Source organism: Elephas maximus, chromosome 3 (assembly GCF_024166365.1).
Source record: "Elephas maximus indicus isolate mEleMax1 chromosome 3, mEleMax1 primary haplotype, whole genome shotgun sequence".
Lineage (NCBI taxonomy): Eukaryota > Metazoa > Chordata > Mammalia > Proboscidea > Elephantidae > Elephas > Elephas maximus.
Window position 1 is genome coordinate 184,808,605 of NC_064821.1, and position 27,767 is coordinate 184,836,371.

General features: G+C 39.1%; 1 protein-coding gene and 1 pseudogene across 4 annotated transcripts; both read right to left on the bottom strand.

Annotated features, from left to right (window-relative positions):
• Positions 1-2,213: 2,213 nt before the first annotated feature.
• Positions 2,214-27,410, bottom strand: CTSS (cathepsin S). 4 transcript variants are annotated; one of them, XM_049880378.1, is made up of 9 exons: positions 27,326-27,410; positions 25,672-25,768; positions 24,619-24,745; positions 16,917-17,039; positions 14,208-14,357; positions 12,246-12,473; positions 10,732-10,897; positions 8,395-8,497; positions 4,468-4,911 (listed from the first exon to the last, which is right to left on the bottom strand). In XM_049880378.1, exons 2-9 carry the CDS (start codon positions 25,695-25,697, stop codon positions 4,812-4,814), a joined length of 1,023 nt encoding a protein of 340 aa, XP_049736335.1. In that variant the 5' UTR covers positions 25,698-25,768; positions 27,326-27,410; the 3' UTR covers positions 4,468-4,811. The 4 variants fall into 4 exon arrangements, with proteins under 4 accessions (XP_049736338.1, XP_049736335.1, XP_049736334.1 ...); XM_049880381.1 differs by lacking the exons at positions 4,468-4,911; positions 27,326-27,410 and adding an exon at positions 2,214-2,557 and having other exon boundaries at positions 25,672-25,809; XM_049880377.1 differs by lacking the exon at positions 27,326-27,410 and having other exon boundaries at positions 25,672-25,808.
• On the bottom strand, positions 17,898-20,609 carry LOC126073399 (60S ribosomal protein L23-like; annotated as a pseudogene).
• Positions 27,411-27,767: the final 357 nt, after the last annotated feature.

Genomic DNA, 27,767 nt, shown 5'->3' on the forward strand with positions numbered 1-27,767 from the left:
TTAGTTTCGTTCCCCACAATGTGTCAGCAGTCTCCCCTTTTCCATCCTAGATTACCATTTCCTTTCATCCTGATTTTCTACCCTGTCCTGCCTTCTCATCTTTGCTTTTGGGCAAATGTAGCTTGTTGATTGTTAATTGTTAATTGATTGTTGCTAATTGATTGTTCTAAGAAGCACATTCCTCTCAAGTGTTATTGTTTATTTTACGAGTCTGGCTATGGTTTGGCTGAAAGGTGGTCTCCAGGAGTGGCCTCAGTTCCAGTTCAGAAGGGTGTCTTAGGGCGAATACTTTTAAACTCTGATGTTTTTACTTAACAATTCTTTTTTTGTTTGTTTTCTTTTTTGTGTGCTTTAGGTGAAAGTTTACAGCTCGTTCATTAATTTCTCATTCAAAAATTTATACACATGTTGTTTTTTGACATTAGTTGCAATCCCCACAATGTGACAGCACACTCTCCTTTTCCACCCCATGTTCCCTGTGTCCATTCAGCCAGTTCCTGTGTCTTCCTGTCTTCTCATCCTGCTTTTGGACAGGAGCTGCGCATTTGGTCTCATATATCTGATTAAGCTAAGAAGCACATTACTCACATGTATTATTTTTTGTTTTATAGTCCTGTCTAATCTTTGATCCTTAAAATGTGTTTTTGGGTGAGAGAGCCAGAAATAGGGAAATTAGTTTAAGGTCAGTTTTGTTGTTGCTGTTATCTGCTGTCAAGTAGATTCTGGCTCATAGCGACCCCATGTGTGCAGAGCAGAACTGCTCCATAGGGTTTTCAAGACTGACCTTTTGGAAGCAGATCACCAGGCCTGTCTCCCCAGATGCTGCCAACCTTTAGGCTAGTAGTAGTTGCTTAATGTTTATTAATGATATTATCCCATACATTTTTCATGTCATGGGCATTAACTTGTAAAATTTAAAGTTCCTGCTTCTTGTCCAGAGCAGAACTCATCTTCTAATCTAGAGCAATTGTGAGGAAGATAATCTAAATTAGATGAAAATATGCAGTTTCTATGCAGTTTGCCTGTTTTATTCAGGCTGACTTAATTATTCGCCAAAAAAAGGCCTTGGCCAAACTGCCAATAACTAGATAAAATTAATTTGAACTAACTAGTTTAATTATTTATTATTAAAATAATTCTTCCAAAGTGCTTGAAAACAGATGGTCTCTTAAAAATTTTGTTATTGTGTCCTTTCACCTTATTAATTCAAGCTGTATGCTGGGCAAATAACCTGAGAAGCTGGATTATATGAAGAAGGCAGCATCAGGATTGGAGGAAGACTCATTAACAATCTGTGATGTGCAGATGACATAACCTTGCTTGCTGAATGCAAAGAGGATTTGAAGCACTTACTGATGAAGGTCAAAGACTACAGCCTTCATAAGGAAAACAAAAAGCATCACAACTAGACCAATAAGCAACATCATCATAATTGGAGAAAATATTAAAGTTGTCAAATTTTTCATTTTGCTTGGATCCATAATCAATGCCCATGGAATCAGCTGTCAAGAAATCAAATGATGCATTGCATTGGCAAGTCTGCTGCACAAGACCTCTTTAAATTGTTAAAAAGCAAAGATGTTACTTTGAGGACTGTCTTAGTCATCTAGTGCAGTTATAACAGAAATACCACTAGTGGATGCCTTTAAGAAAGAGAAACTTATTTTCTCACAGTCTAGTAGGCTAGAAGTCCAAATTCAGGGTGTCAGCTCCAGGGGAGGCTTTCTCTTTCTGTTGGCTCTGGAGGAAGGGCTTTTTCGTCAATCTCTGGACTAGGAGCTTCTCCACGCAGGAACTCAGAGCCCAAAGGATGCACCCTGCTCCCGGTGCTTCTTTCTTGGTGGTATGAGGTCCCCCTCTCTGCTTGCTTCCATTCCCTTCTTATCTCTTGAGAGCTAAAATGTGGTGCAGGCCACACCCCAGGGAAACTCCCTTTACATTGGATGAGGGATGTGACCTGGGTGAGGGTTATGTTACAATCCCATCTGAATTCTCTTTAACATAAAATTACAATCACAAAATAGAGGACAACCATACAATACTGGAACTCATGGCGTAACCAAGTTAACACATATTTTGGGGGGACACAATTCAATCCATGACCCCTTAGCCCCCCCCAAAATCACATCCTTGTGTTACCGCGGAGGGCACGGAGGCCCTCTGGACTCAATGGGTTCTTGTCTTTCTCTCGTAAGAATACACAGAGGAGACAATTTTGGATTCAGCTCTAACAGGTTTATTTTACTTGTGACAAGTAAAAGAGTCAGTGGGGGCTTATGCCACTCCAAAAGACTGACTTGAAAAGGGAAGCAAGGCTAGGGCTTATATAGGTTTGGTGGAGACAATAGAGTAATGAATATTTAGTGGGTTTCTTTCAAGGGGCGGGTACTTCTCAGAATAACGGTGCAGACTAATTAGGTTGCACGCATATCTGGAATCCAAGATGGAACCTGCTGATATTCAAGACGAAGTCCTCTCGGCAACCCTTGGCATCATTTATTAGGGCATATGGTGCAGGCACACTGATCTTCAGCACTACATCACCCTCTTCGACGGACTAAGGAAGGTTAAACAGTGGTCACACTTTGTTCTTCTGCTCATGCAGAGCCTGTAAAGGGGGAAGGGACTAGAAAAACACTAAGGAGGAGGTAGTAATTCATGGGTTGTTTTAACTTTGTCTCATATTGACAGGATGTGGTTCCTGTTTTCCCAACTTCTAGAAGTAATCTTTTAACAGCTCTTTTGTTCTGCCAGCACAATTAGCCCTACCTGTCTCACTTGCACCATGCAAAACATACCCTGTCACATCATAGCAAAAATCTTAACTCAAGTCCAAAATCCAAAAATTCTTCATCTGTGAAATCTAGAATACACGTTACCTGCTTCCAAAGGTGCGATGGCAGAACAGGCACAAGCTAGACATTTCCATTACAAATGGGAGAAACTGGAGAAAAAGAAGGGACGACAGGCACCAAGCAAGTCAGCAGAACATATTACATCAGCCCTCAAGGCTTTGAAAATAATCCCCTGTTCTCTGAGACAATTTAAACAATGGCCCTGCCCTCCAAACTTTAGGTATTGGCCACACTCTCTGGATTCTGAATGGAAGCTCCTCGGCCCTGGGCTTCAGCACCACCTTCCAGGCCCACTGGGACAGCAACTCTGCTCCCTCGGCTTTAGACTCACCATTCTCCTAGTCTATCTGAATGGCGACTCCACCCTTAGAAACACTAGAAGCCATGGCTCCACCCTTTGAAACCCATGAGGTCATGACCATACATTTTGAGACTGTGGCAGCTCAGCTTGTGTTCTTTGTCCCTTCAGCTTCTGTTTCCTGGTTTCTTGGCCTCTCGGTGCCTCAGGTCTCACACCTGCACCTGCCCTGCTGGGGCAAGTGTGCCAAAGCTTAGCTCCACCAATAAGTGCCTGGAGGCACCCCACTCTGCTAGGAAGCCTCCTGCACACAGGCACTCAGCTCTCTTGCTCCATGGATTGGCTCCAGCACCATCCCACACTGGTTTCCTGGTTCTGTTGCTGCTAGGTCTCTGCCACTGCTGCTTCCCTGTCATTCAGGTTTCAAAACCACGTCCACATTTTAGGTATCTGTTAGAGCAGCACCCCACTCTCTCCATACCAAATTCTGTCTTAGTCATCTAGTGCTGCTGTAACAGAAATACCACAGGTGGATGGCTTTGACAAAGAGAAATTAATTTTCTCACAGTCTAGTATGTTAGAAGTCCAAATTCAGGGTATCAGCTCCAGGGGAAGGCTTTCTCTCTCTTTCAACTCTGGAGGAAGGCCTTTCTTGTAAAACCTTCCCCTGGACTAGGAGCTTCTCCACACAGGAACTCCAAGTCCAAAGGATGTGCTCTGCTCCCGGTGCTTCTTGGTAGCATGAGGTCCCCCCAAAACCAGATGATCTTTAAGCTTTTGTTCACTTTGACATCATTGATTTAAAAACATTAATTGGATCCTTTTATGTGTAAAGGCACAATCTGAGCCCTCAGGACATTTATAATTTCATTTATCGTTAGCTGCTGGTGAGTTGGCCCAGATTCATGGGGATTCCACGCACCACAGAGCAAAACTCTACTTGGTCCTGTGCCATCGCCATGATCAGTTACAGATCAGACCGTTGTGATTCATAGGGTTTTCATTGGCTGATTTTTGGAAGTAGATCTCCAGGCCTTTCTTCATAGTCTGTCTTAGTCTGGAAGCTCTGCAGAAACCTGTTCAGCATCATAGCAAGACACAAGCCTCCACTGACAGGTGGGTGTTGGCAGTACATGAGGCGCATTGGCGGGGAATGGAACCCTGGTCTCCTACATGGGAGGTGAGAATTCTACCACTGAACCACCAATGCCTCAATATGACTTCATAGTTTCTTCCATCAAAGTACATTCTCAGTACATTACAGGTTATAATAGTTACCTAAGAATAAGGAAAGAGTGGTATATGGCAATGATAGAAATTTGAAAAGACAAACATTTATTAAGTATATATACACCACCAGGTTAAAAAAGGGTATCAGAGAGCTTAAAAAACAAAACAAAAAATGGAATGGAAAATAAGACAAGGACAAACACAACAGATTGTTTTAGGTTGACAAATTTCCATGCAGTTATAACTATCATACATTATTAATTTAGTTAGCAAGCTTTTTTTCAGGGTCTGCAAAGTTAGAAAAGAAGTCAAACTATGTTTTCTAATTAAAAAAAAAATACATTGATCATGACACACTTATTTCTACTGGTTACAACAGATTAGAAGTAGCTCATCTTTCTTGACTTTTTATAGAATGAAGAGATCCTCTAGATTTCTGGGTAAGAGGGAAAACTAGCAATCCCACAGTGATTTCCACTATTTCTTGCCATTCGAATATATCCTTGTTCACCAAAGTTGAGGCCCCAGCTTTAGAAAAAGAAATAACACAAAATTACAAATGAATAAAATAAAACCTTATTATCCACATTTTATCCCTTAGGTGGTTTTCTCTCCCAAGTATATAAAAGTATATATGAAAAGCAGTAAAACAAAATTAGGATGAAATAATAATTTCTCCATGGCTTCTAGGCAATTTTCAAAGGGTAGTTTGGAATGCTGTAGTGTAATATTGATGAACAGGCTTTTAATACCTAAGGAAACCATATGAGGTCCATCCGAGTCTTTCAATTCTCCTGCTTTGTAAATGTGCTTTCTGCAGGGAAAATAATATTATTATCCTCTCCAAGGCCCCATCTCCAAATGGTTTTGCATAATAAGATCATGAGTGATGACTTTCCTTCAAATTTAAATTCCTCTAAAGAACGTCAATTAAATATTTTTGAGCAACTATTATGGAAAAGGCATAGGGCAAGTAATTCTAAGATAAGCAATAAAAAGTGAAGCTCTCAAAAAGTTTTTAAATCTAGAAGTGGAACTAAGACTTTCTCATAATTAAAGTTATCAAAAAATAGAATATGCTACCTTGTAAGCTGTTGAGTTCCCTGCCACTAGAACTATTCAAGCACAGGCTAGCTGTGTCATTTGTCAGAGTTATTATTTACAGAGGGAATCATGGGTCAGATGAGGGTTAGAGCAAATCAGTGGTTTTCTTGCTTTTTGATTTCATGGACTTTAAAGAACTTAAAACGAATTTTGCAGATTGACCTAAAGTCACCAATTTTTTTTTTTTTTATTTAGCAAGTATGGATTTGTTTTTAAATACAAAACTTATATTTTGTAAAAGAAAGGATATTTTAACATAAAAATATTTGGAGGACATAATGTCTAAGGACAGTCCTTTGAGTTGAATAAATTTAAATTTATGAAAACTCACCACAATATTTTATTTCTTCCCACTTTGCCACAGACTGGTTAAAAAAAACTGGCAAAATCCTTATAGAAGAAATGATTTCTCAACTTCTTTATGATTCTAAGTAATTGAAAGTCCACAAATAATTATGAGTCAGAATTCATTAAATGCTGTAACTAGGATATGAAGTCGTATGAATAGTTAAGGAAAAGAAGTCACATGGAGCAGGAGAATTGTGAAAATGTCTAGTGTGTTTAGAGAAGAGCAAGAAATTTAGTTGAAAGGAAAACTGGATGTCTCTAGGGAAGCAGTGGGAAAAGAGGATAGAAAGTAAGACGTAGGACCATGTGTGAAGAGCTTAGAAGAGCAAGCTGAGGAGTTTGCACTTCAATTCCACAGGCAAAGGGAAGCCACTGAAAATTTTTGCTCAAGGACTCAAAAGAAGGTTGTGTTTTTGTTTGCAGTGGAGAAACTAAGAAGTGCTGGTTTACTGCAAGAGGACAAGTGGTGTATTTTAAAAGGTATGTGCTTTAAGGGTTAAGCGCTATGGCTGCTAACCAAAGAGCCGGCAGTTTGAATCCGCCAGGTGCTCCTTGGACACTCTATGGGGCAGTTCTACTCTGTCCTGTAGGGTCGCTATGAGTCGAAATCAACTCTACGGCACTGGGTTTGTTTTTTTTTGTTTTAGTTATCAGCCACTCATGCAACACTATTCAAGTCTTAATTTTATCTCTCTGTAGCATTTAACAAGTTGTCTACTCTTCCTCTCATTTCACTCTTGTTTTTAAGACACTATCATCCTGATTTTCTCCTCCCTCTCCAGCCACTCCTTCTTAAACTTTTTCATGGAATTCCTTTTTTGCTTCCTTTCATTTAATTGCCATTCCCCTGCTTAAAATTCTTTTGTAGCTGCGCATAACTTTAGCATAAAACTCAAATTCCATTTTCACCTTGTACCAGTGGGTGCAGTGCTCTTTTTGTATCCAGTTTGATGAGCAAAAGTAAGAACAGTAAACTCTGGCCAAGCTATTTGTAATATTAATGGCCACGATTTATTGAGCATGTAGTCTCTGTTAGGCAGCTTAAAGTCTATTATTTCATTTAATCATCACCTGGTGAGTTAGGTATCATTTTCTTTTTACTGAAGAGAAAACAGAAGGGCAGAGTGGTAAACTGACTTGCTCAAAGTCAAACAGATGGTAAATTGTGAGGCCAGGATTCAAATCTCGGATTGTTTTTACTCCAAAGACCACTCTATTATACGATTCCTTTCTTGACATTATCCCTGGGAGTAAGGTAGCATGGGGAATGAAATTCAGACCAGAACATCCAAAATCTTACATAATTCATATCTTACTATAGCTATTTTACTGCCTTTGGAAAAAAAAAATACATAAGCCATTTTAGATGAACTGACTTTGGATCTTTGTTCTGGTAATGAAAATTGGTTTGAGGTTCTAGTTATCAGTAGTATGAATTCGGCCAGTGAGATCAGGAGTCCAAGATCCCATTCAACATTTAGACAACTTATTTTTCTCATTTGTTCAAGTTTATAAACTTTTTCCAGTTTATTGACCAAGTTCAACTGCCCCAAACTTTGTAGATAATCCTAGGCCTCTTTTTGACTGAGTCCTGCTAGCTCTTCTTTAGAGAGTACTACTGAATACAAATCTCAAGCTACATAAAGCATCTGAGGACAAATTGTGGCCTTCGGAACTGTGCCAAGTCTCCTCCAGATTTTCATTCCCATCCTTGCCAAGTTGTTCATTTTTATTAACTCTATGGCTCTTCCACTCAAATGGTTCAACTTTGGACAAGTTTCTTAACTCTCTTGGTATCAAGAGCTTCTTAGTCTGTATTACAGGGATAACATGCCTTTCTCATAAGGTTATTTTAAAATTAAATGAGAAAATTATTTAAAATACATGTATAGTATCTGGTACATGGTAAATGCACAATACATGGAGGTAGTTATGTTTATTATTAACCAGGTATGATTGGACTCAAGTAGAGTCCATCCACTTTCTAAAAATATATACCCTTCTTCCAGGATGACCAGCCATCTCAAATGACCTGGAACTGTCCCAGTTTTGGAGCTCTGGTGGTGCAGTGTTTAAGAGCTCAGGCTGCTAACCAAAATGGTCACCAGTTCAAATCTACCAGGTGCTCCTTGGAAACCCAGTGGGACGGTTCTACTTTGTCCTACGGGGTTGCTGTGAGTTGGAAGTGACTCGATGGCAATGGGTTTTTGGTTCGAGTTTCAGATTTAAAAATGAAAGTTCTGCGTCCATTGCCGGTGGGAATGTGAAATGGTGAAGCTGCTATGGAAAACAGTTTGGTGATTCCTCCAAAAGTTAAACATAGAATTTCCTAAGAATGTTCAGAGAAGTATGATACAAGATACATAAAACGAAGTGCTGAAGGCAGAATAGGAAGTGAAGAAATGGGGTACTGAGTAATTGAGAATGTCACTTTGTAAGAAGCTACAAATGTTTATCATTGTCAATATCATGATCAACGTAATCACAAGAAAGCATTTATTCAGGCTCCCTCAAATCCCTGATTTTAATAAAATACACATAAAAGTGTGATATATTTACCTGTTTTTCACAAGCCAGTAGTCTTTTCCATTAAGGTTACCATAGCCAACCACCAATACACCATGATTCACATTATCAGTACAGGATGGGTCATAGTAGACACCTGAGAGTAAGATATGGGTGGAGAAAAAGAGCAAATGGTATGCAACAATGCGGGACATTTGAAAATACTACTACTTTTTATTAGACTGTTTTGGATATACGACAAGGTTAATTAAAGTGTTAGGAATATATATTCTCATGCTTAAACTATTTAGAGTTCATAATTCTTTGCCATCAATGCTATATTTGTCAGTTTTCTTGCCAGGTTTGATATCAATCCAATCATAGTTCCCTCAAATACTTTCTTTGATAACCTGCCATCTTTTCCTAATTATTTAAAAAAATTCTGTACAATCACTTATCATATTTCTTTGTATATATTACTAAATTGTTTGTTTCATATATTTTCATCCTTTAGCAGATTAAATGCTCTTTGAGGTGAAGTTGTGTGTGTGTGTCACCAGAAATACATAGTTTAATAAGACCGGTTGCTTCAGAGTTGATTCCGACTCATGGTGATTCCATGTGTGTCAGAGTAGAACTGTGCTCCCTAGGGTTTTCAATAGCTGATTTTTGTGAACTAGATTGCCAGGCCTTTCTTCTGAGGTGCCTCTGGGTGGACTCAACCCTCCAACCTTTTGGTTAGCAGCCCACTGCATTAACTGTACTGTCCAAAGACTCCACATCATTTAATAGTGTCCTTTTTATCCCATGTGATTCATTGGTTGAATGACTGAAACTTTGGTTGAAGAAGAGGATTATAAAAATACTATACCATACCTCAAACGTAAATATTTTATTTTAACTGAAAGCATATAAATGCACATTCGTTCACTGATCTGCGGATGTAATGTCAATGGCTTTTCTTTTGTTTGCATAGGTCCATTGTTCTTGTATAAGCCATAATTGTATGCTCTAACGTTTCCTGATTTAGTTTATTCTTTAACTAAACATCAAGAATTTAAAGACACTGATGAAGCCTTCTGAATCCTTCTAGATTTTTAACCCTCCCCCCACCTTTTACAGTTTTCTTACTCAGTCTATCTTTACTGAGTGTCTAAAGCATTCGGGTTAGTTTTCATGGAAACAACGCTTTCCTTTCATGCTATTTCATCTGCTGATGTAATATAACCGATTCTCATTAGTCATGGTAGTTATGTTTTATAATGTCTAAGGCAAAGTTTTTTTAAAAAGATTCTAGCCTTCTATTTTGTCCAATACAATGCTCTACCCTTAGTGGGTCTCAGGAAATGTATTGTTAAGTTTATATAATCACGTATAATTTTTTCAAGCCTCATCTTAAAAAAAGTGTTAGGTGCCCTCCTTGTGCACTGCTGGGCCACACCTACCCTACACAGTCTCTATAGTCATTACAAGCATGGGCTGGGGAATCAAGTGGCATGGTTTCTAATCCCAGCTCCACTGTTCCAAACCATATGACCATAAGCAATTTAACCTCTCTAAAACTTAGTTTTTATATCTGTAAATTAGGATGTATTGCATTGGGCGAATCTGTTGCAAAAGACCTCTTTAAGGTGTTAAAAAACAAAGATGTCACCTTGAAGACTAAGGTGCACCTGACCTAAGCCATGGTATTTTCAGTCGCCTCACATGCATGCGAAAGCTGGACAATGAATAAGGAAGACTGAATAAGAATTGATGCCTTTGAATTATGGTGTTGGCGGAGAATATTTACTATACCGTGGACTGCCAGAAGAACGAACAAGTCTATCTTGGAAGAAATACAGCCAAAATGCTCCTTAGAAACAAAGATGGTGAGACTTTGTCTCACATACTTTGGACATGTTAGCAGGAGGACCAGTCCCTGCAGAAGGACATCATGCTTGGTAAAGTAGAGGGTCAGTGAAAAAAAGGAAGACCCTCAACAAGATGGTTTGATATAGTAACTGCAACAATGGGCTCAAGCATAGAAACAACCGTGAGGATGGCACAGGACTGGGCAGTGTTTTGTTCTGTTGTACATAGGGTCGCTATGAGTCGGAACCATCTCTACAGCACCTAACAACAACAACAACAAATTAGGGTTAGTGTAAGGATTAAATGAGATAATGCATGTTAAGAATTTAGCTTAGCACATGGCATGCAGTATCAGTAAACTTTGATAAGTGTTACTTTACCAGTTAGAACTGGGAATGAAAAAGCCTGCCTTATATGAAATGGAGGATTCTGTTTAATCTATCTAATCATTCAGAGGTGGAGTGATAGGGAAGGATAAGATCTTTTTATAGTGCAAGGGCAGCATATAACAAGAGGATAATATATCTGAATTTTTACCACTTTTGTAGAGGAAGAAAGAAGGGCGACTCGCATCTATACCAACAGACACGGGTCCTTTGTTGGCCACAGCTTCTTTCAGGGCATCTTCACTCCCATAGGGAAGCTCAGTGTATTTTGAACATGTGGCAGCTCGGTTTTTTGGGTCATACTGGCACTTTCCATCCTGCAAAAAGTACAATAGATAAAGAAGTATACTTCAACTTCCTTTATAAATCACCAATAGCCTAGGTATTTTGGATTTAAGATGGGTTTTCTTTCCTCACTTTTAGCCTTTCCTTTTTTTTTTTTAATTTTATTTATTTTGGTGCAGTAAAACATGCACCAATTGAACAGTTTCTACACATAGAATTCGATGACATTGATTACATTCTTTGAGCTGTGCAACCATTCTCACCCACCTTTTCTGAGTTGTTCCTCCCCCATTAACATAAACTCACTGCCCCCTAAGTTTCCTATCGAATTTTTCAAGTCTCCCTTAGCCTTTTCTTCTGGCTTCAATTTTAAGCTCACGCTCATATTTTAAACAAACCATTTTGGCAGCGGTATGAAAGATGGATTTGAGAATAAAGGAGACCAATCAGAAGGCTACAGCAATAGTCCAGGCAAGAGATGTCACCTTCTCTCTTTCGAACAAAGAAAAATCGAATCTTCCAAACCTTAACAGTTCCATGTTTTATCAATAACAGAGGAAATATAGAACTATTCTATTGTTTTCAATTGTGAGCATCTTCATACATGCAGAAGTTGCCAGGACAACATCCCTTGTGGCTCCCAGGTGGATTGTAAGATAATACTACGTGGAGATCATAAATGCTAAAGAAGAGTTTTAAAATCTTTTTGATGATGGTAATCTTTGCTGACGATGATCTGAAGTTAAAATGATGGTTTGTGAAGACCATATGATATGGAAAGCACTTATAGTATATTTCAAGTAAAAAAAGAAAAGTTGCAAATTCATATATGTCATATATACAGCTATATTTTTTTAAATGTTTAAGGGGAAAAGAACTTGAAAGATATAAACCAAAGTAATAATGGTTAAGATAGTAAAATTTTGGATATTTTCCAAATTTTCTGTACATGGATATATTACATATTTAACAAAATGCATAATGAATTTGTGAGGAGAAGGAGAACATTATTTAGCTTGTTAGTAGGTAGAAGAATGACGTGGTCAGTGATCTGAGAATAAGGTCAAGCTGTCATGGAGACTGCAGAATAAAAACGTTTAAATACTAGGCACCTATACACGAAGAATATTAAAGAAGGTTTACTTAAATTTTGTTTTTTAAGCATGAATGCTATTTGCTTCTTGGAAAACATTGTGTTGCAGTGATCTAAGAAGGTTACCTACTGCATAAGAAAGAGAACTTGTGAATTTAAGAATTCTCAGTTGGGATTCTCTGACACACAACACGGCTTCTCAAGCAACTGGCTTGGAGATAAGTCCAGTGCGGTCAACGGACAGCATGAGGTCATGAGGCAGCACAAAACATTTACTTGTGACATACAGTGGCTTTGTAGGGATAGGAAGCTTCCGAATCAATGCCGTTGTTATCAATGATGTACTGGAAAGCCCGTGTCATAAAACCACCGTTGCAGCCTTTATTGCTGTATTTTTCACCAGAGCAATCCACCAGGTTCTGTGCACTGAGAGACACCAGCTTTCCTGTTTTCAGTTTCAGCTGTGCTTCCAGGGCCCCCACAGCACTGAAAGCCCAGCAAGCACCACAAGAACCCTACAACAGAGACAAAGTCACAGAGGTCATCAGAGGGAGTCAGTGCTGACGGGTTCTGAAACACAAACTGGGCAACTCCCACCAAGGTCAGCCAGTTGTTCCCAGAAAGAGCTCCCCCACTACAATTTTCTCCTCTCCAAGACAATGGAAACGGAGACTAAATACTTGATTGTTCTTTGAGCAAGGCTTACCCTTGATAAAGGTCTGCACATGGCTGAGCTCAGAGCATAACTGCCATACTCAAATATATCAAGAAACAGTAATTACTGAGCACGTACGGAATCCCAGCTAGCTTCCTCCATAGGTAAGGGAGATAGATGTCTACAATAAAGTGATTTTGAGAGGGGCTAAGATGATTCCCTTGACCTGACAAACCCTTCCTTCTGCCAAATGAAGGCTGAAACATAAGAAACTTTAATCCTAGGTTAGCACTTCTCAAAAATTTTTGATCAAAGGATATTTTACAGGGAGGTATCAACAAACAGAAGAACACAAAGCTGCTTTGGTTAAAAAAGGTACAGAGGGTCCACAGCCTCATCAGAATTGCTTTCCCTGTTCTTCCCTCCCTCGTACCTTGCTCTCTACCCAAGAAAGCAATTTGAAATTGCTTTTGATTAAAGCAAAAATCCCCCATTAAAGTGCAAGTATCTAGGGAAAACAGTACCTTAAATTATTCGTAGTTACCATCTAAATATATAGTTTATTGGATCTTCACAAACTTTTATTTTAGTGAAACTAGGGTAAACCTGTTGCTGTTGAGTCGATTCTGACTCATCGCAGCCCTATAGGACAGAGTAGAACGCTGTATACGGTTTTCAAGGAGTGACTAGTGGATTTGAACTACCAACCTTGTGGTCAGCAGCCGTAGTTCTTACCCACTACACCACCAGAGTTTCTATTCTTGACCAGTTTAGGAGTTTCATAGTTTGTTTTTATTTTTCTTTCAAGCAAATTGAAGAAAAATGAAAATATAAAAACATAGGAACAACAATTTTGTAAAGCCTGTATTTCTTACTTTCTAATAATGCAAGCCCAACCATGAATTGAAGGAGCCCTGTTGGCGCAGTGATTAAGCACTCAGCTGCTAACCGAAAGGTCAGGCTTCGAACCCACCAGCCGCTCCATGGGAGAAAGATGTTGCAGTCTGCTTTGGTAAAGATTTACAGCTTTGGAAACCCTATGGGGCAGTCGTACTTTGTCCTATAGGGTCGCTGTGAGTAGGAATTGACTTAATGACAGTGGATTTGGTTTTGATTTAACCATGAATTAACCTGACTGGTACAACTTACAGACCACTCTCAGCAATAGTTCTTTCCCATCCTTCGACCCTGAAATTAAGTGAGATCAAGGGGGAAACTTCCTGATTGGTGTACATACACACACGCATGCACGCACACACACACGCATGCACATGACGTTGACTTGGTGGAAGGCTCAGTGCAGTCAATGGATAGCATGGGCAATAAAAATTTGTCTTAAAGACCTGTTAGCTTACTTCACAGTTTTTGTCTAGCATGGCTCTAACCAGTGGTGTTCTAAGCACTGTGGGGAATAAAGTACAGTATTTGTATATAGGGGTTTATAATTTAGTTGGGAAGACAAGAATAACAAAGTAATTAGAAAATACCATAAGGGACTATGAGATTTACTACCAAATAATGTAGCTACACTAGGTTTTTAGGGAAGAAAGAGAGTTCCACCTGGGGTAAAGAGACCTGAGATGATAATACTCACCTGGTATTTTACGTCAGTAACACATCCCTTCTCTCTCCAGTCTAGAGAATCAGGCAATTTCTGATTAGGATTTGACTTGAAAGTGACATTTCTCTGCCACTGGCTGGGAACTCTCAGAGAACTCATCAAAGACATCACTTCTTCACTGGTCTACAAAGCAAATATATATCTGCTTTGACTTATATCCTTTTCGATATTCTAATAAGTATATCTGGGAATACATTAGAAAACTTAGAAAAACCAGTGGTAGTTGTGACCACCGTAGGTACTATTTACTACTGGTGGGTGAATTATCAATGGGAAGGAGAAAAAAATGGTAAAAATTAAGAAGTTACAAGGAGGCAGATTTTTGGTTCAAAACAAGGCAGAGTTTTTTCTTTTTTAATTTTTATTGTGTTTTAAGTGAAAGCTTACAAATCGTCAGTCTCTCATACAAAAATTTATATACCCAGTACCAAAAATTTATATACACCTTGCTATATACTCCCAACTGCTATCCCCCTAATGAGACAGCACACTCCTCCTTTCCAGTCTCTATTTTCGTGTCCGTTTGGCCAGCTTCTGACCCCCTCTGCCTTCTCATCTCCCATCCAGACAGGAGCTGCCCACATAGTCTCATGTGTCTACTTGATCCATTTTCTATCCCATAGTCCAGTCCAATCTCTGTCTGAAGAGTTGGCTTTGGGAATGGTTCCTGTCTTGGGCTAACAGAAGGTCTGGGGACCATGACCTCGGGGGTCCTTTTAGTCTCAGTCAGACCATTAAGTCTGGTCTATTTACAAGAATTTGAGAACTGCATCCCACTGCTCTCCTTCTCCCTCAGGGGTTCTCTGTTGTGTTCCCTGTCAGGGCAGTCATCCATTGTAGTCGAGCACCATCTAGTTCTTCTGGGCTCGGGCTGACATAGTCTCTGGTTTATGTGGCCCTGTCTCTTGGGCTCATAATTACCTTATATCTTTGGTGTTCTTCATTCTCCTTTGCTCCAGGTAGGTTGAGACCAATTGATGCATCTTAGATGGCCATGTGCTACTGTTTAAGACCCCAGTCACCACTCTCCAAAGTGGGATGCAGAATGTTTTCTTAATAGATTTTATTATCCCAGTTGACCTAGATGTCCCCTGAAACCATGATCCCCAAACCCCTGCCCCTGCTATGCTGGCCTTCTAAGTGTTCAGTTTATTCAGGAAACTTCTTTGGTTTTGGTTTAGTCCAGTTGTAACAAGGCAGAATTTTATAAAAGGGCTGTTTAAAAAATAGACTAAACTGGTTTTCCTTGTGAGAAAGAACTGCAGAGGAGAGTCCTGAACTTAAGTGAGAAGCTGGTCTAGCTAGGGTGTTCCCTTCCAAGAAGTACTATGACAACACTAGTAAAGGTTTGTAGAATAGAACAGAATATAATAACTAATAGGAGATATTTTTGATATTGAATACTCACACCCCCCTTCAAGAAAACAGGTGGACCGTATTAAATTGTCAATTTAGACTTAAGTAAGTATGATGACTTACTATAGAAAATGTGAGTAAATAGTCTTTAGGCAGTGCTTTGTAGAATTCATAAAAAGTAAAAGCCACAATTGGACTGGACCAAAAGCAAAGAAGTTTCCGGGATAAAATGAATGCTTCAAAGGTCAGCGGAGCAAGCGCGGGGGTCTGGGGAACATGGTTTGCGGGGACTTCTAAGTCAATTGGCAAAATAATTCTATTATGAAATCATTCTGCATCCCACTTTGAAATGTGGCCTCTGGGGTCTTAAATGCTAACAAGCGGCCATCTAAGATGCATCAATTGGTCTCAACCCACCTGGAGCAAAGGAAAATGAAGAACACCAAGGCCACACGACAACTAAGAGCCCAAGAGACAGAAAGGGCCACAGGAACCAGAGACCTACATCATCCTGAGACCAGAAGAACTAGTTGGTGCCCGGCCACAATCGATGACTGCCCTGACAGGGAGCACAGCAGAGGACCCCTGAGGGAGCAGGAGATCAGTGGGATACAGACCCCAAATTCTCATAAAAAGACCAAACTTAATGGTCTGACTGAGACTAGAGGAATCCCGGCGGCCATGCTCCCCAGACCTTCTGTTGGCACAGGACAGGAACCATCCCCGAAGACAACTCATCAGACATGAAAGGGACTGGTCAGCGGGTGGGAGAGTGACGCTGATGAAGAGTGAGCTAATGATATCAGGTGGACACTTGAGATTGTGTTGGCAACTCTTGTCTGGAGAGGGGATGGGAGGAGAGAGAGGGAGGGAAGCTGGCAAAATTGTCAAGAAAGGAGAGACTGAAAGGGCTGACTCAAGAGGGGGAGAGCAAGTGGGAGTAGGGAGTGAGATGTATGTAAACTTATATGTGACAGACTGATTGGATTTGTAAACGTTCACTTGAAGCTTAATAAAAGTTATTAAAAAAATAAAAATATATAGTGAATGACCAAAAAAAAAAAAAAAGTAAAAGCCAGAGTATTCTGTGAATTTAAAATATTCCTCTAAAGAAGAGATTTGTTAGGGAGAGTGGTCAAAATAGGACAAAGAAAGGAAGCTCTATGCAAATTCTCATGCCCTTAAGTTCTACTGTTTTCTAACTTTGTACACATATAGCCTTGTTTTTCCCTTGTTGTAGTTGTTGAAAACATTCAAACTGTTTTGGGGAAGACAGAAATCATGTTTAACCAGACATGAAAGTAGAGTTGTTTGTAATTTACCTACCATGTCTCCCAGGTGGTTCATGCTTAGATCATATGAATGCATACCCATTGAATGCTCTAGATTATGAAGCATCACAAACTTCAGATTCTTTTCCCAGATGAGACGTCGTGCTACTTCCTCATTCTAAATATAAGGAAAAAAGAATATAGTTATAAGTTTAAATAAGTGTTAAATAATGAAAATAGCATATTATGAAACATTCTATTAAATGTGGATCTGCTGGGACCATGCGAATAAATTTATATCCAGTTTAGCTACTAAAGTCACATGTTAATCTTAATTCTAGTTATTAATTGCCTTGAGGGTGATTAATATTATTTTATGATCTATGTAAATCTCCTTCCTACTTAATATGCTAAAATACATAGGAATTTTTTTTTTTAGAAGCTGCTCTTTGCTGAGGTATATCTTTTGTAGTGGGTAAAGTCTCTTAATCTTTATAGGTCTTGATGTGTGCAGAATAGAACTACTCCATAGTATTTTCAAGGCCAGCTGTAATCTTTCGGAAGCAGAAAAATAGCTTAACTTAATATAAATTTCAAGCTACATTTCTTCAGTTACTTGAAGATTTATCTCCAGTGTCTTCTGGTATCTATTGTTGCAGATGAGAGGTCTATTAGTGTAATTGTTGCTCTGTTTTTAACTCTGGTAGCTTTTGCATTTTTCTCTTTCTCTTTGATGTATCGCAGCTTCATTATGTGTCTGGGTGTGAATTTCTTTATTCTGCTGAATATTTTTTTTTTTTGAGCAAATAATTTTTTTTTTTTTTTATATCTGAGACTTTTAATTGTATTACCCCTCCCAAGGAGAGCTGAGATTTTTAGAGAGGTGGCATGCCATTGACTACAGGTGATTATTACATGATAATATTGATTACCTTTTTTTCTATTATTCATAATCTTAGACTAAGATTTTAAATCATACTAACTAATCTGTTCTCATAATTTTTGAACATCTTTTTTTAAAAGCATTATTGGGCAAGATTCTTGTGTAAATAGTCATGTAGTATATTATGACATAATACATGTATGTCCATACATATATATTCACATTTATATTGAGGTCCTTTAAACAAGAAAATATTATCAAAATACATTCTTCTTTTCTTTTCTAGACTCAGAGGCACATGAAAATGAAAACTACTGCTTCAATTATGATATGAGTTTCCACTGCTGTATGCTAGCATCTAACAGTTAAAGTCCTGGCACAAATTTGAGGTACTTCCAGCTAAATCTTATTTTCTTTAAAAATATAGGCCACTTCTTAGGTTGGTCTTATATTAAACAAATAAATGCAATTGTATCTTTAGACAACAAAAGTGAAAATGAACATGCAGTAGCAATCTAGAAAGAACCTATTCTGTGGAATGCTTTTGAACAATCTGTATAAGTTAATATATAGCCAAAGTAACAATTTCAGTTGATAACTATGATCTGCCCTACTATGCATAATGCATTGCTCAGTAGGATGCTATACTGTGACTTACAAGGCCATCAAACAAAACTTAAAATCTCAGTCAGTGTCTGTTACGTGTCCAAGATGATACTCCATTGATAGGGCAGTGCTGAAAATTGGGGATCATTGTGCTTTATTAAGATCTAGATGACTCAGCTACAAGCTGTTCTCTCAGCTATATACTTCTTAACCATATTTCTGACAGTGGGTTTATTTTTCTCCTTCATAGTATCTAAGAGAAAAGTTATATAATTTCTACTGAGGTCATGGTGAGATTTAACTTCTTTGTCCTGGGCTTCAAGCCTACTGTTTCAAAGTCTTCACAGGGAAGACTACATTAGAGATGAGAATCATCCAAATGCTCACAAAAGTGTAGAACTTGGAATATTAGCTTTCTATCGCACATTTTTTATTGCACATTAGACCCCTCTCTGATTTTACAGATAAAGAAACTGAGGCCTAGACAATGAATTACGGCAATATCCAAGGACACACCTAAATAATAATGGCTAACACAACACATATACACTGCTTCGTATATGCCAGGCTCTGTTATAAGTGTTTTACATATGTTAATTTTTTAAATCCTTACAAACACTCTGTGAGGTAGATATCACAATCATCCCTATTTTATAGATGAGGAAACTAAGGCATATCACTGACATAGCCAAGTCGCATACAGTCAGGTGTAGAACTAGCTGGGTGAAGGGTCTATAGTCCCACCACTCTATTAGAATTTTCATTCTGGTAGCAGAACTGGACTTGAGCCTATGATTTTTTACTTAACAGTAGTTCATGCAATTATGGAGTGTGTGTGTATACATGTGTGTGTGCATGCATGCATGTGTATCTACTTTTGGTGGACACTGAGCAAATAATTTTTAATGCAGTGTTTTTTTACAAATACACTGAAGAATCATGCAATGCTACCAGCATTGTACGCAATCCTGGTCCACGGGTCTGCACACTCCTTTGCAACCTGTCCTGTGATGGCAGAACCTTTCATCTCATCCTTATTGTCTACTGTGACCCCACGTTATCTTCAAAACAATGGAACACATTGTCTTTTCTCTGGTATGACTTTTGTTGTGGAATTACCATTGCTGGATGTGGCTTCTTTCTGAGTTCTGGTTTCCCTTTCTTGACCTCGGCCATTAGCATGGCACCTACACTGCAGTGGAAAGACTGTTCAGACATCCCTTTATCCCCTTGACAGAGATGATATACAGATTTTGGGCTATTGTGTTATCAGCATAGTTGAGTACAGCTCCTTCCAGAAGACCCAGAGAAATCTGGAATTTTACACCAGAGGACCTAACACATCTGGCTTTGACTTCTTGAACTTCCTGCTGGGTACTTTTGATAGAAGAGAGCACTTTTGATTGGGGAGTGCCTTTTTAAAAAAATATTTTATTGTCTTTTGGTAAAAGTTTACACAGCAGTCCGGGGCAAAGGAGAGGGAAAAATATTAAAGACACAAGGGACCAATTAGGCCAAAGGACTAATGGACCACATGAACCACAGCCTACATGACCCAAGACCAGAACAACTAGATGGTGCCTGGCTACCACTACCAACCACTCTGACTGGGATTACAGTAGAGAGTCTCCGACAGAGCGGGGGAAAAATATAGAACAAATGATCAAATTCACAAAAAAGACCAGACTCAGAGGTCTGACAGAGACTGGAGGAACCCCTGAGACTATGGCCCCCAGACACCCATCTTACTCAGACTTGAAGCCACTCCCAAAGTACACCTTTCAGCCAAAGATTAGGCAGGCCTATGAGACAAATAATAACACATGTGAGGAACATGCTTCTTAGATGAATCAAGCTTATGAGATCAAATGGGCAACACTTGCCCAGGAACAAAGACGAGAAGGCAGAAGGGGACAGGAAAACTGGATGAATAGACACAGTGAGCCTGGGGTAGAAGGGGAAGGGGGAGAGTGCTGACACACTGTGGGACTGCAGCCAATGCTGTGAAACAATTTCTGTATAAATTTTTGAAAGAGAAACTAATTTGCTCTGTAAACTTTCACCTTAATCACAATTAAAACAAAAGTTTACACAGCGAATTAGTTTCCCATTTAGCAGTTTCTACACATAGTTCAGCAACATTGCTTAAATTTTTCACAATATGTCAACATTTGCATTATTTCTGTTCTCTTTGTTCTGTTTCCATTAATCTAACTTCCCTGTCCCCACTTACCTTTTCATCTTTACTTTAGGGTACATGTTGACAGTTTGGTTTCGTATAGATGATTTTTTAAAAGAGTAGAGTACTCATGAGTGATATTGTTTATTTTATGAGCCAATCTGTTATTTAGCTGAAAGGTGACCTCCAGGTGTGGTTTCAGTTCCAAGTTTAGAGGGTATCTCAGGGTGATAGTGTTGGGGGTTCCTCTAGCCTTTATTGGTCCATTTTTAAGAATGAGTTTTGTTCTACAGCTTTCTCCCATTCTATCCAGGACCATCTATTGTGTCCCTAGTCAGAATGGTCAATAGCGGTGGCCGGGCCCATCTAGTTCTTTGGTCTCAGAACTGATGAAGCTGTGGTTTGTGTGGGCTATTAGTCTTGTAGCCTAGTATTTTCTGAGTCTTTTGTTTCTTTCTTTCTCTTTTGTTCCAGACAAGTGGAGACCAATAGTTGTATCTTCGATGGCCACTCGCAAGCTTTTAAGACCCCAGATGCTACTCATCAAACTAGGCTGTAGAACATAAATTTTATGAACTATGATATGCCAATTGACCGAGTTGTCCCACAAGACTGTGGTCCTAAGCCTTCCAACCCAGTAAACCAATCCAGTGAGGTGTTTGATTATGTCTAGGAAGTATCTGTAACTGTGCCCACTATGTGCTTTATTATATATATGAACATATATGTACAGCACACAGAAACATGTATATACATGTGCCTACGGATGCACCTATACATGCACACCTTTATATGCACATGTGCCTTCCTGTACACACATGGATACATACCTACCTATGTAACCACACACGTATTTTGTGGTTGTTATTGCTGTTGTTGCGAAATTGTATATATTATAGCATTTACTAAAAACTTCCCTTAGTCTTGTGTACTTCTTAGTGTTGTCATTTACTAGGGAACACTTTTGATTGGAGGCCCAGGATTTTTTTCATAAGTGGAAAATTCTCAGCCAGTATCTCTTCAAATATTGGTTCTTCACCATTCCATCTAATTCTCTTTTTCAGAAACTCCTGTTAGATGTATTTGGAGACTCCAAGTCTCTTACCTATATTTTCATAGTTTTTTTCTTTTTATTTCCATGTGCTGCATTCAAGGTGAATACTTCAGTACTGTCTTCCAGTTTGCTCATTTCTATCCAACTCAGTCCAGACTGGAATTTATCCCTTTTATTAAGTTCTTATTTCAATGACTATATATACATACATATTTTTTATTATTGTACTTTAGATAAAGGTTTACAGAACAAACTAGTTTCTCATTAAACAGTTAATACACACATTGTTTTATGACATTGGTTAACAACCCCACAACATGTCAACACTCTTCCTTCTCGATCTTGGGTTCCCTATTACCAGCTTTCCTGTTCCCTCCTGCCTTCTAGTCCTTGCCCCTGGGCTGGTGTGTCCCTTTAATCTCATTTTGTTTTATGGGCCTGTCCAATCTTTGGCTGAAGGGTGAACCTCAGGAGTGACTTCATTACTGAGCTGGAAGGGTGTCTGGGGGCCATACTCTTGGGGTATCTCCAATCTTTGTTAAGGACTGTATCTTTCACTTCATTTCCAAGATTTCTAAATGGATTTCTAATTTATTTCACAATTACTCGCTCATTTGTGTGGACATTTTAAAATCCTGTTTTGCTCTATTAGTTAAATTTTATCTGGAGTGAATTCATATTCTGATGCTTTTGTTGCCCTCCAGGGGCTTCATTTATATAGAATACAATATACCCAGAATACAATGTCCATGGTGCCCCTTAGAATTAATTGCTCACCTCTTACTTCACCCTCGAGGGGCCTTGGTGGCACAGTGGTTAAGCGGTCAGCTGCTAACGGAAAGGTTAGTGGTTCAAACCCACTAGCTGCTCCATGGGAGAAAGATGTGGCAATCTGCTTCTGAAAAGATTACAGGTTTGGAAATCCCATGGGGCAGTTCTATTCTGTCCTATAGGGCTACTATGAGTTGGAATCAACTTAATGATAACGGGATTCTTTTTTTTTTTTTGGTTTATGCCACCCTCACTCCCCAGAGCCACAGTTCCCATTAAGTTGTAGCCGTAGTGAGCAGTCAGCAGCAGTACCGCTCAGTGAGTGGGAGAGCCCCAGCCCAGACCCTGGTTTCAGGTAGTGAGTCTGGAGTCAGCCCCCTCTCCCTTGAAGCAAAGTTTTACCCTGTTAGCCCAGAGTTGGGCATATATAGACACATTTCCAAATCACTAGAAGGGGAAAAAACAGAATATAGAAAAACAAATCTAACAAAGAAAAGGAAAGGATAAAAGAGACAAGTAAGTGAACTTTGAGATAAATCATAAAGGCATCAGGAATACTAATCAGAAGTCATGCTCGTTCCTCCTGAGGGACTGACATCATTAAAAAGAGGGATAGATCAAACTCCCTGAGGGACTGATTTGCTGGGCTGAAGGCTGTGGGGACCGTGGTCTCAGGAATATCTAGCTGAATTGGCATAAAATAGTTTATAAAGAGAACGTTCTACATTCTACTTTGGTGAATAGCGTCTGGGGTCTTAAAAGCTTGTGGGTGGCCATCTAAGATACTCCACTGGTCTCACCCCTTCGGGAGCAAGGGAGAATAAAGAAAACTAAAGACACAAGGGAAAGATTAGTCCAAAGGACTAATGGGCCACAACTACCACAGCATCCACCAGACTGAGTCGAGTATAATGAGATGGTGCCTGGCTACCACCACTGGCTGCTCTGACAGGGATCACAATAGAGGGTCCCAGACAGAGCTGGAGAAAAACATAAACAAAATTCTAACTCTCAAAAAAGACCAGACTTACTGGCCTGACAGAGACTGGAGAAACCCCGAGAGTATGGCTCCTGGACAGCTTTTTAGCTCAGTAATGAAGTCACTCCCGAGGTTCACACTTCAGCCAAAGATTAGACAGGCCTGTGGAACAAAAGGAGACTAAAGGGGCACACCGGCCCAGAGGCAAAGACTAGAAGGCAGGAGGGGACAGTAAAGCTGGTAATAGGGAACCCAAGGTTGAGAAGGGAGAGTGTGGACATGTCAAGGGGTTGTTAAGCAATGCTGTAAATCGATATGTACTGTTTCGTGAGAAGCTGGTTGGCTTTTGTTCTGTAAACCTTCATCTAATGTACAATTAAAACAACAAAAAAAATTCTATTGGTATAAACACGATTATAAAAAAAGGGGGGGGAGATAGAATTCATTAGGTAACTAGTGATGCTAACTGCACATCTAACTGGTCAACCTGAAATTGGGGGCCTAGTCCTAAACAGGAGTGGGTGATGGTGAAATGGATCACCACTAAGAAAACAACCCCAAGTTCATGTCCTACTAAGAGTGTCATTTTTATACAAAATAACACAGAAAATAAATTATCACATAATGCTTGCTTACAAACTCAGATATTATGTGGTTATAGAATAGTTATTTGACGAACAAGGTTAAAGTTTGAGTATGCTTTGAAGTAAACAAAATTACAAGGTGGGAAGTGAAAGTCAAGGAACATCTGGTAGCATTTCTATGTGCCAGGAACTGTGATAAAACCTTTGAGTTTCTCAAACATGCCATATGTGCTCCTTCCTTGGGGTTTTGCATTCATTTTCCTTTGGCCTGGGACCTTTGTCCCCAGTTACTCACTTTGCTTGCTCACTGGCTTCCGTCAATTCTCTGCTCAAATGTTACTTTATTTTTAAAGGCTTCTCTGACTATCCCCTCATATATATGGAATAATCACTCCTGACCTCTCACTGCCATCACCGGGGGCCACTCTTGTCCCCCATTCCTTATCCTATTTTTCTCTTCTGCACTTATTACCATCTACTTCCTTATTTACTTATTTCCTGTTTCTTTCAGTAGGATGTGAGTTCCCTAAAGACAGGAACTTTGCTTCCTGATATATCTCTAGTACCAAGAATAAAAGAATAGCATCTAGCAAAAAAAGAGTCCAAAATATTGATTAAAACACTGCTTGTAAGAACTCAATTTGGACAGGGAGAAAGCATGGGGTATGGAAGCATATTGCTGGAGTGGCCATCTCATCTACCTTCTCCTTGTATTGTTTGCTGTAAGTTTTCTTCCAGAGGTCCCAGTGGTTATCCAGGGTGGGATCCTTATGCAGCCGTGCCATTGCAGAGGAGCACACCAGGGCCACCCAAAGCAACCATTTCATTCTGTTTAAGGAAAGATAACATAGGAACAGTAGCTGCTAGCTGCATGTAGAGTGACCGTATTTTTTTTTTTCATAACAAAAATCCATCAAAGGGATAGAAGTATATAAGAAATTTTCTGGGATCTATAGCCATGTGCAACTTCATGTTTATGTCTAAACTACCACTTCCATTACTTAGTAGCATTAAAAAGTTATTTTCAGAAATTTCCCAGTATCTGGTAAATCAAATTTATATTGGGGAGGGGTGCGGGGGAGGCGAAAGCCAGGGCTTTCCAGGATTTGCCAACAAATCTAATTAATGAAAATCCTCTTTCTTCCTTTCCAAAAAATTACTCTTAAGAAGAAGACAAACCTCTGAAAAATCAGGTTTATCTTCTGAAGTTTTCAGTAGAGGAGTTGTTCTTAACTGGTTTATTTAAACATCCGTGACCTTTGAAAGTAGTTAAAAGACAACGCCTATGTACTGCTCTCATGCCCCCTGGGTCATTTTACTTTTTAAACTTTTTTTCTCAGCAATCGAAATATCTATTTCCACAGAAGCAATTAACTACTTTTCAAAACACCACTTCTGTATTTAATTCAAAGGGATTTTCAACAGAAGTTCAGTGACTAGCCTCCTCAAACTAGATTTTACTGCCTTTCGTGCTTCTTTTTATTTCAAAGCAGGATTTTAACTATTTAAATCTTCAAATTAAATTCCAAAGAAAGCTGTACTTCAATCTAAGGCTTAGATGTTTAAGCAGACGTTAACTTTTCAAAAATAGATTCTTTTCAGTCAGAAACAGAAGCAGCAAATTGGGTGACATGATCTCTTAGTTTACTTCCTAAAACAAAAGGTTGTAAACCTGGCAGGCAGAGGAAGCTAAAAAAACATAAAGGAGGGGTGTTTAAAGAGCAAACGGGAGAAAAGGAACAGGCAGTACATACCTGCTAGGACCAGAAGGTGCGCCCATAGTTAAGAGTTCTTGAATTGATGGCCTCTCTCCAAGGCTTTCAAAAGCAGCAAGGAGACGAGTTACAGTGACTTTAAGAAGAAATTGGAACTTGTCACATGAGGCATCCACAATGAGGAAGTGAACTTTCGTCTCAGTTTCATTTACAGTCTAACTAGATGAGCTACCTCTGACTTCCTCCCTGCAATCCTGGGGACAATGTGGGTACAGTAAACAATCAAGAAGAGCCCCCATTGGGGGAGATCAATAGAACAAACTCAGTGAAGTAAAAGCAGTACAAGTTTACTCTTTAATCCCTTATCACTTTGGTAATTCACTCTTAATTAAAAAACGCCAATTTTCAGATGGAAAAAAATTTAGTTACGAAGAGATTAGGATTAAGCTTTTGAAATCCAGCTCTCTCCATGATTTCCTGGGAAAACCTGTCTTATTCCTTTTAACACAGTTCATCCATAATCTACTATTGTCAGAGTCTCACCCAGCCATTCCTTCATTCATCAATTCAAATTATCTTTTTTGATAGTAATACATATTAGTATAGTCATGGAAAAAAATATACAACTTATATACACCTAACTGCTCGAGTGGTTATGGGGGAGATGTCTCCTAGCAGCAACTGAGCTTCCAGCATCTAGTCCCCAGTGTCACCCACATGGTGATGTTTATGTCAAATATTGTGTCTGTTCAGTGGCACCATCATTTCAGCAGCCCTGTCTTTATGGTTTGGGTGATGTCCCCGACTATATAATCTTTAAACCTGACTGGTTCTCTGGCCTTTCCAGAGATTGTGTGAGCTTCCTACCATTTTAAAATAAATTATACTACACAGATAGATAAACTCAATAATGACATCCACAGGAGAGTTGAGTTTGGAGAAATAAGGGCTGGGACCCAGAAGGTTGATTGGAAGGTGTTTTTCCCAGGTTGTGAGCAGAGGAAACTCACGAGGAAAACTATTGTGGGACTCCCAATGACTTCACGTTGTCTTCTACCCAGTTTTTTGCTTTAAGCCTTGGTGCCTGTACAGTAAAACCTGTGAAAGCCGGAACCTGTGTAAGGTGGAAACCTGTCAGAGAAGGAAAACATAAATATTTTCCACTAAAAGGAACGATAGAAAAGTAGTAAGACTGCACCCTGTCAAAGGTGGAAAACTTGCAAGACCTGAAAAACAAGGTAGTCCGGTCGAGTTCCAGCTCTCACAGGTTACTATATATGTATTTGTCCCCCAGACATGTATGGCAGAATTTTCTTACTGAGGAAATGTACATAAAAACAAATGTCTTTCCTTTAAGATAAAAATTGTAGGCAACTGTTTTTAGAAAAGATCATGTTTATTTTCAGTCATCATTTTTCTGCTGGACAGGGTCTATAAACCTACACTCAGTACATACCATAAATATGGTAATTGGGCAACAGAAAAGGCCTTCTCCCCATTACTGGATATCGTCTAAGCTGAATTGTGTATGAAATTACTTCTCTAGTTGTTTCAGATAATCCTATACCAAATGGGAAAAAATTAGGGGCTAGTTGTGCTGTCCAGTGCTGTTCTAGACATAATTTGGGCAGCTACTGCCATTTAAATTTTTTCGCATGTTCATTTTAAATCTATAAATGAATTCCAGACTTACCCGGAGACTAAGTTGAATTGGTTCCAAAATGAAACAGATATCTCAAGGATATATCCACTTCTTCCCAGACTGCTTTAAGATTCAAGAGCTAAGCAGAAAAAAAAAAAAAGCAGAGACTACATTTATTTTACTTTGATCTACTGTGATCTCTGATAAATGTGCAGGTTTTAGAGGAAACTAAAGTTTTGCTGATGGAAGGCAGGGAAAATACAAATGAGTTTCCTTTTATGGGAAAAAGAAGTGATATTAACTACCACTGTTTTGTTTTCGTGTCACTGTCACTTTGTGGGCTGAATAAACAGCTTAAAAACTTCCACATTTGTCTTGATTCTGCCAGCTGTTGATTATAAGGCCCAGAGCAAGTAAGTTAATCCACTGGTGGTTCACTTTCCCAGTGCATAAGTAGTTCAGAAATACTGACTTCATGGTACCTTAACAGGGT

Coding starts and splice junctions, on each gene's coding strand:
- CTSS (XM_049880378.1), bottom strand. CDS start 25,697: ATGGGCGCACCTTCTGGTCCTAGCAG. Junction 14,358..16,916: donor TGAACCACCTGGGAGACATG/GTAGGTAAATTA, acceptor TTTGCTTTGTAG/ACCAGTGAAGAAGTGATGTC. Junction 8,498..10,731: donor TTTCTTCCTCTACAAAAGTG/GTAAAAATTCAG, acceptor TCTTACTCTCAG/GTGTCTACTATGACCCATCC.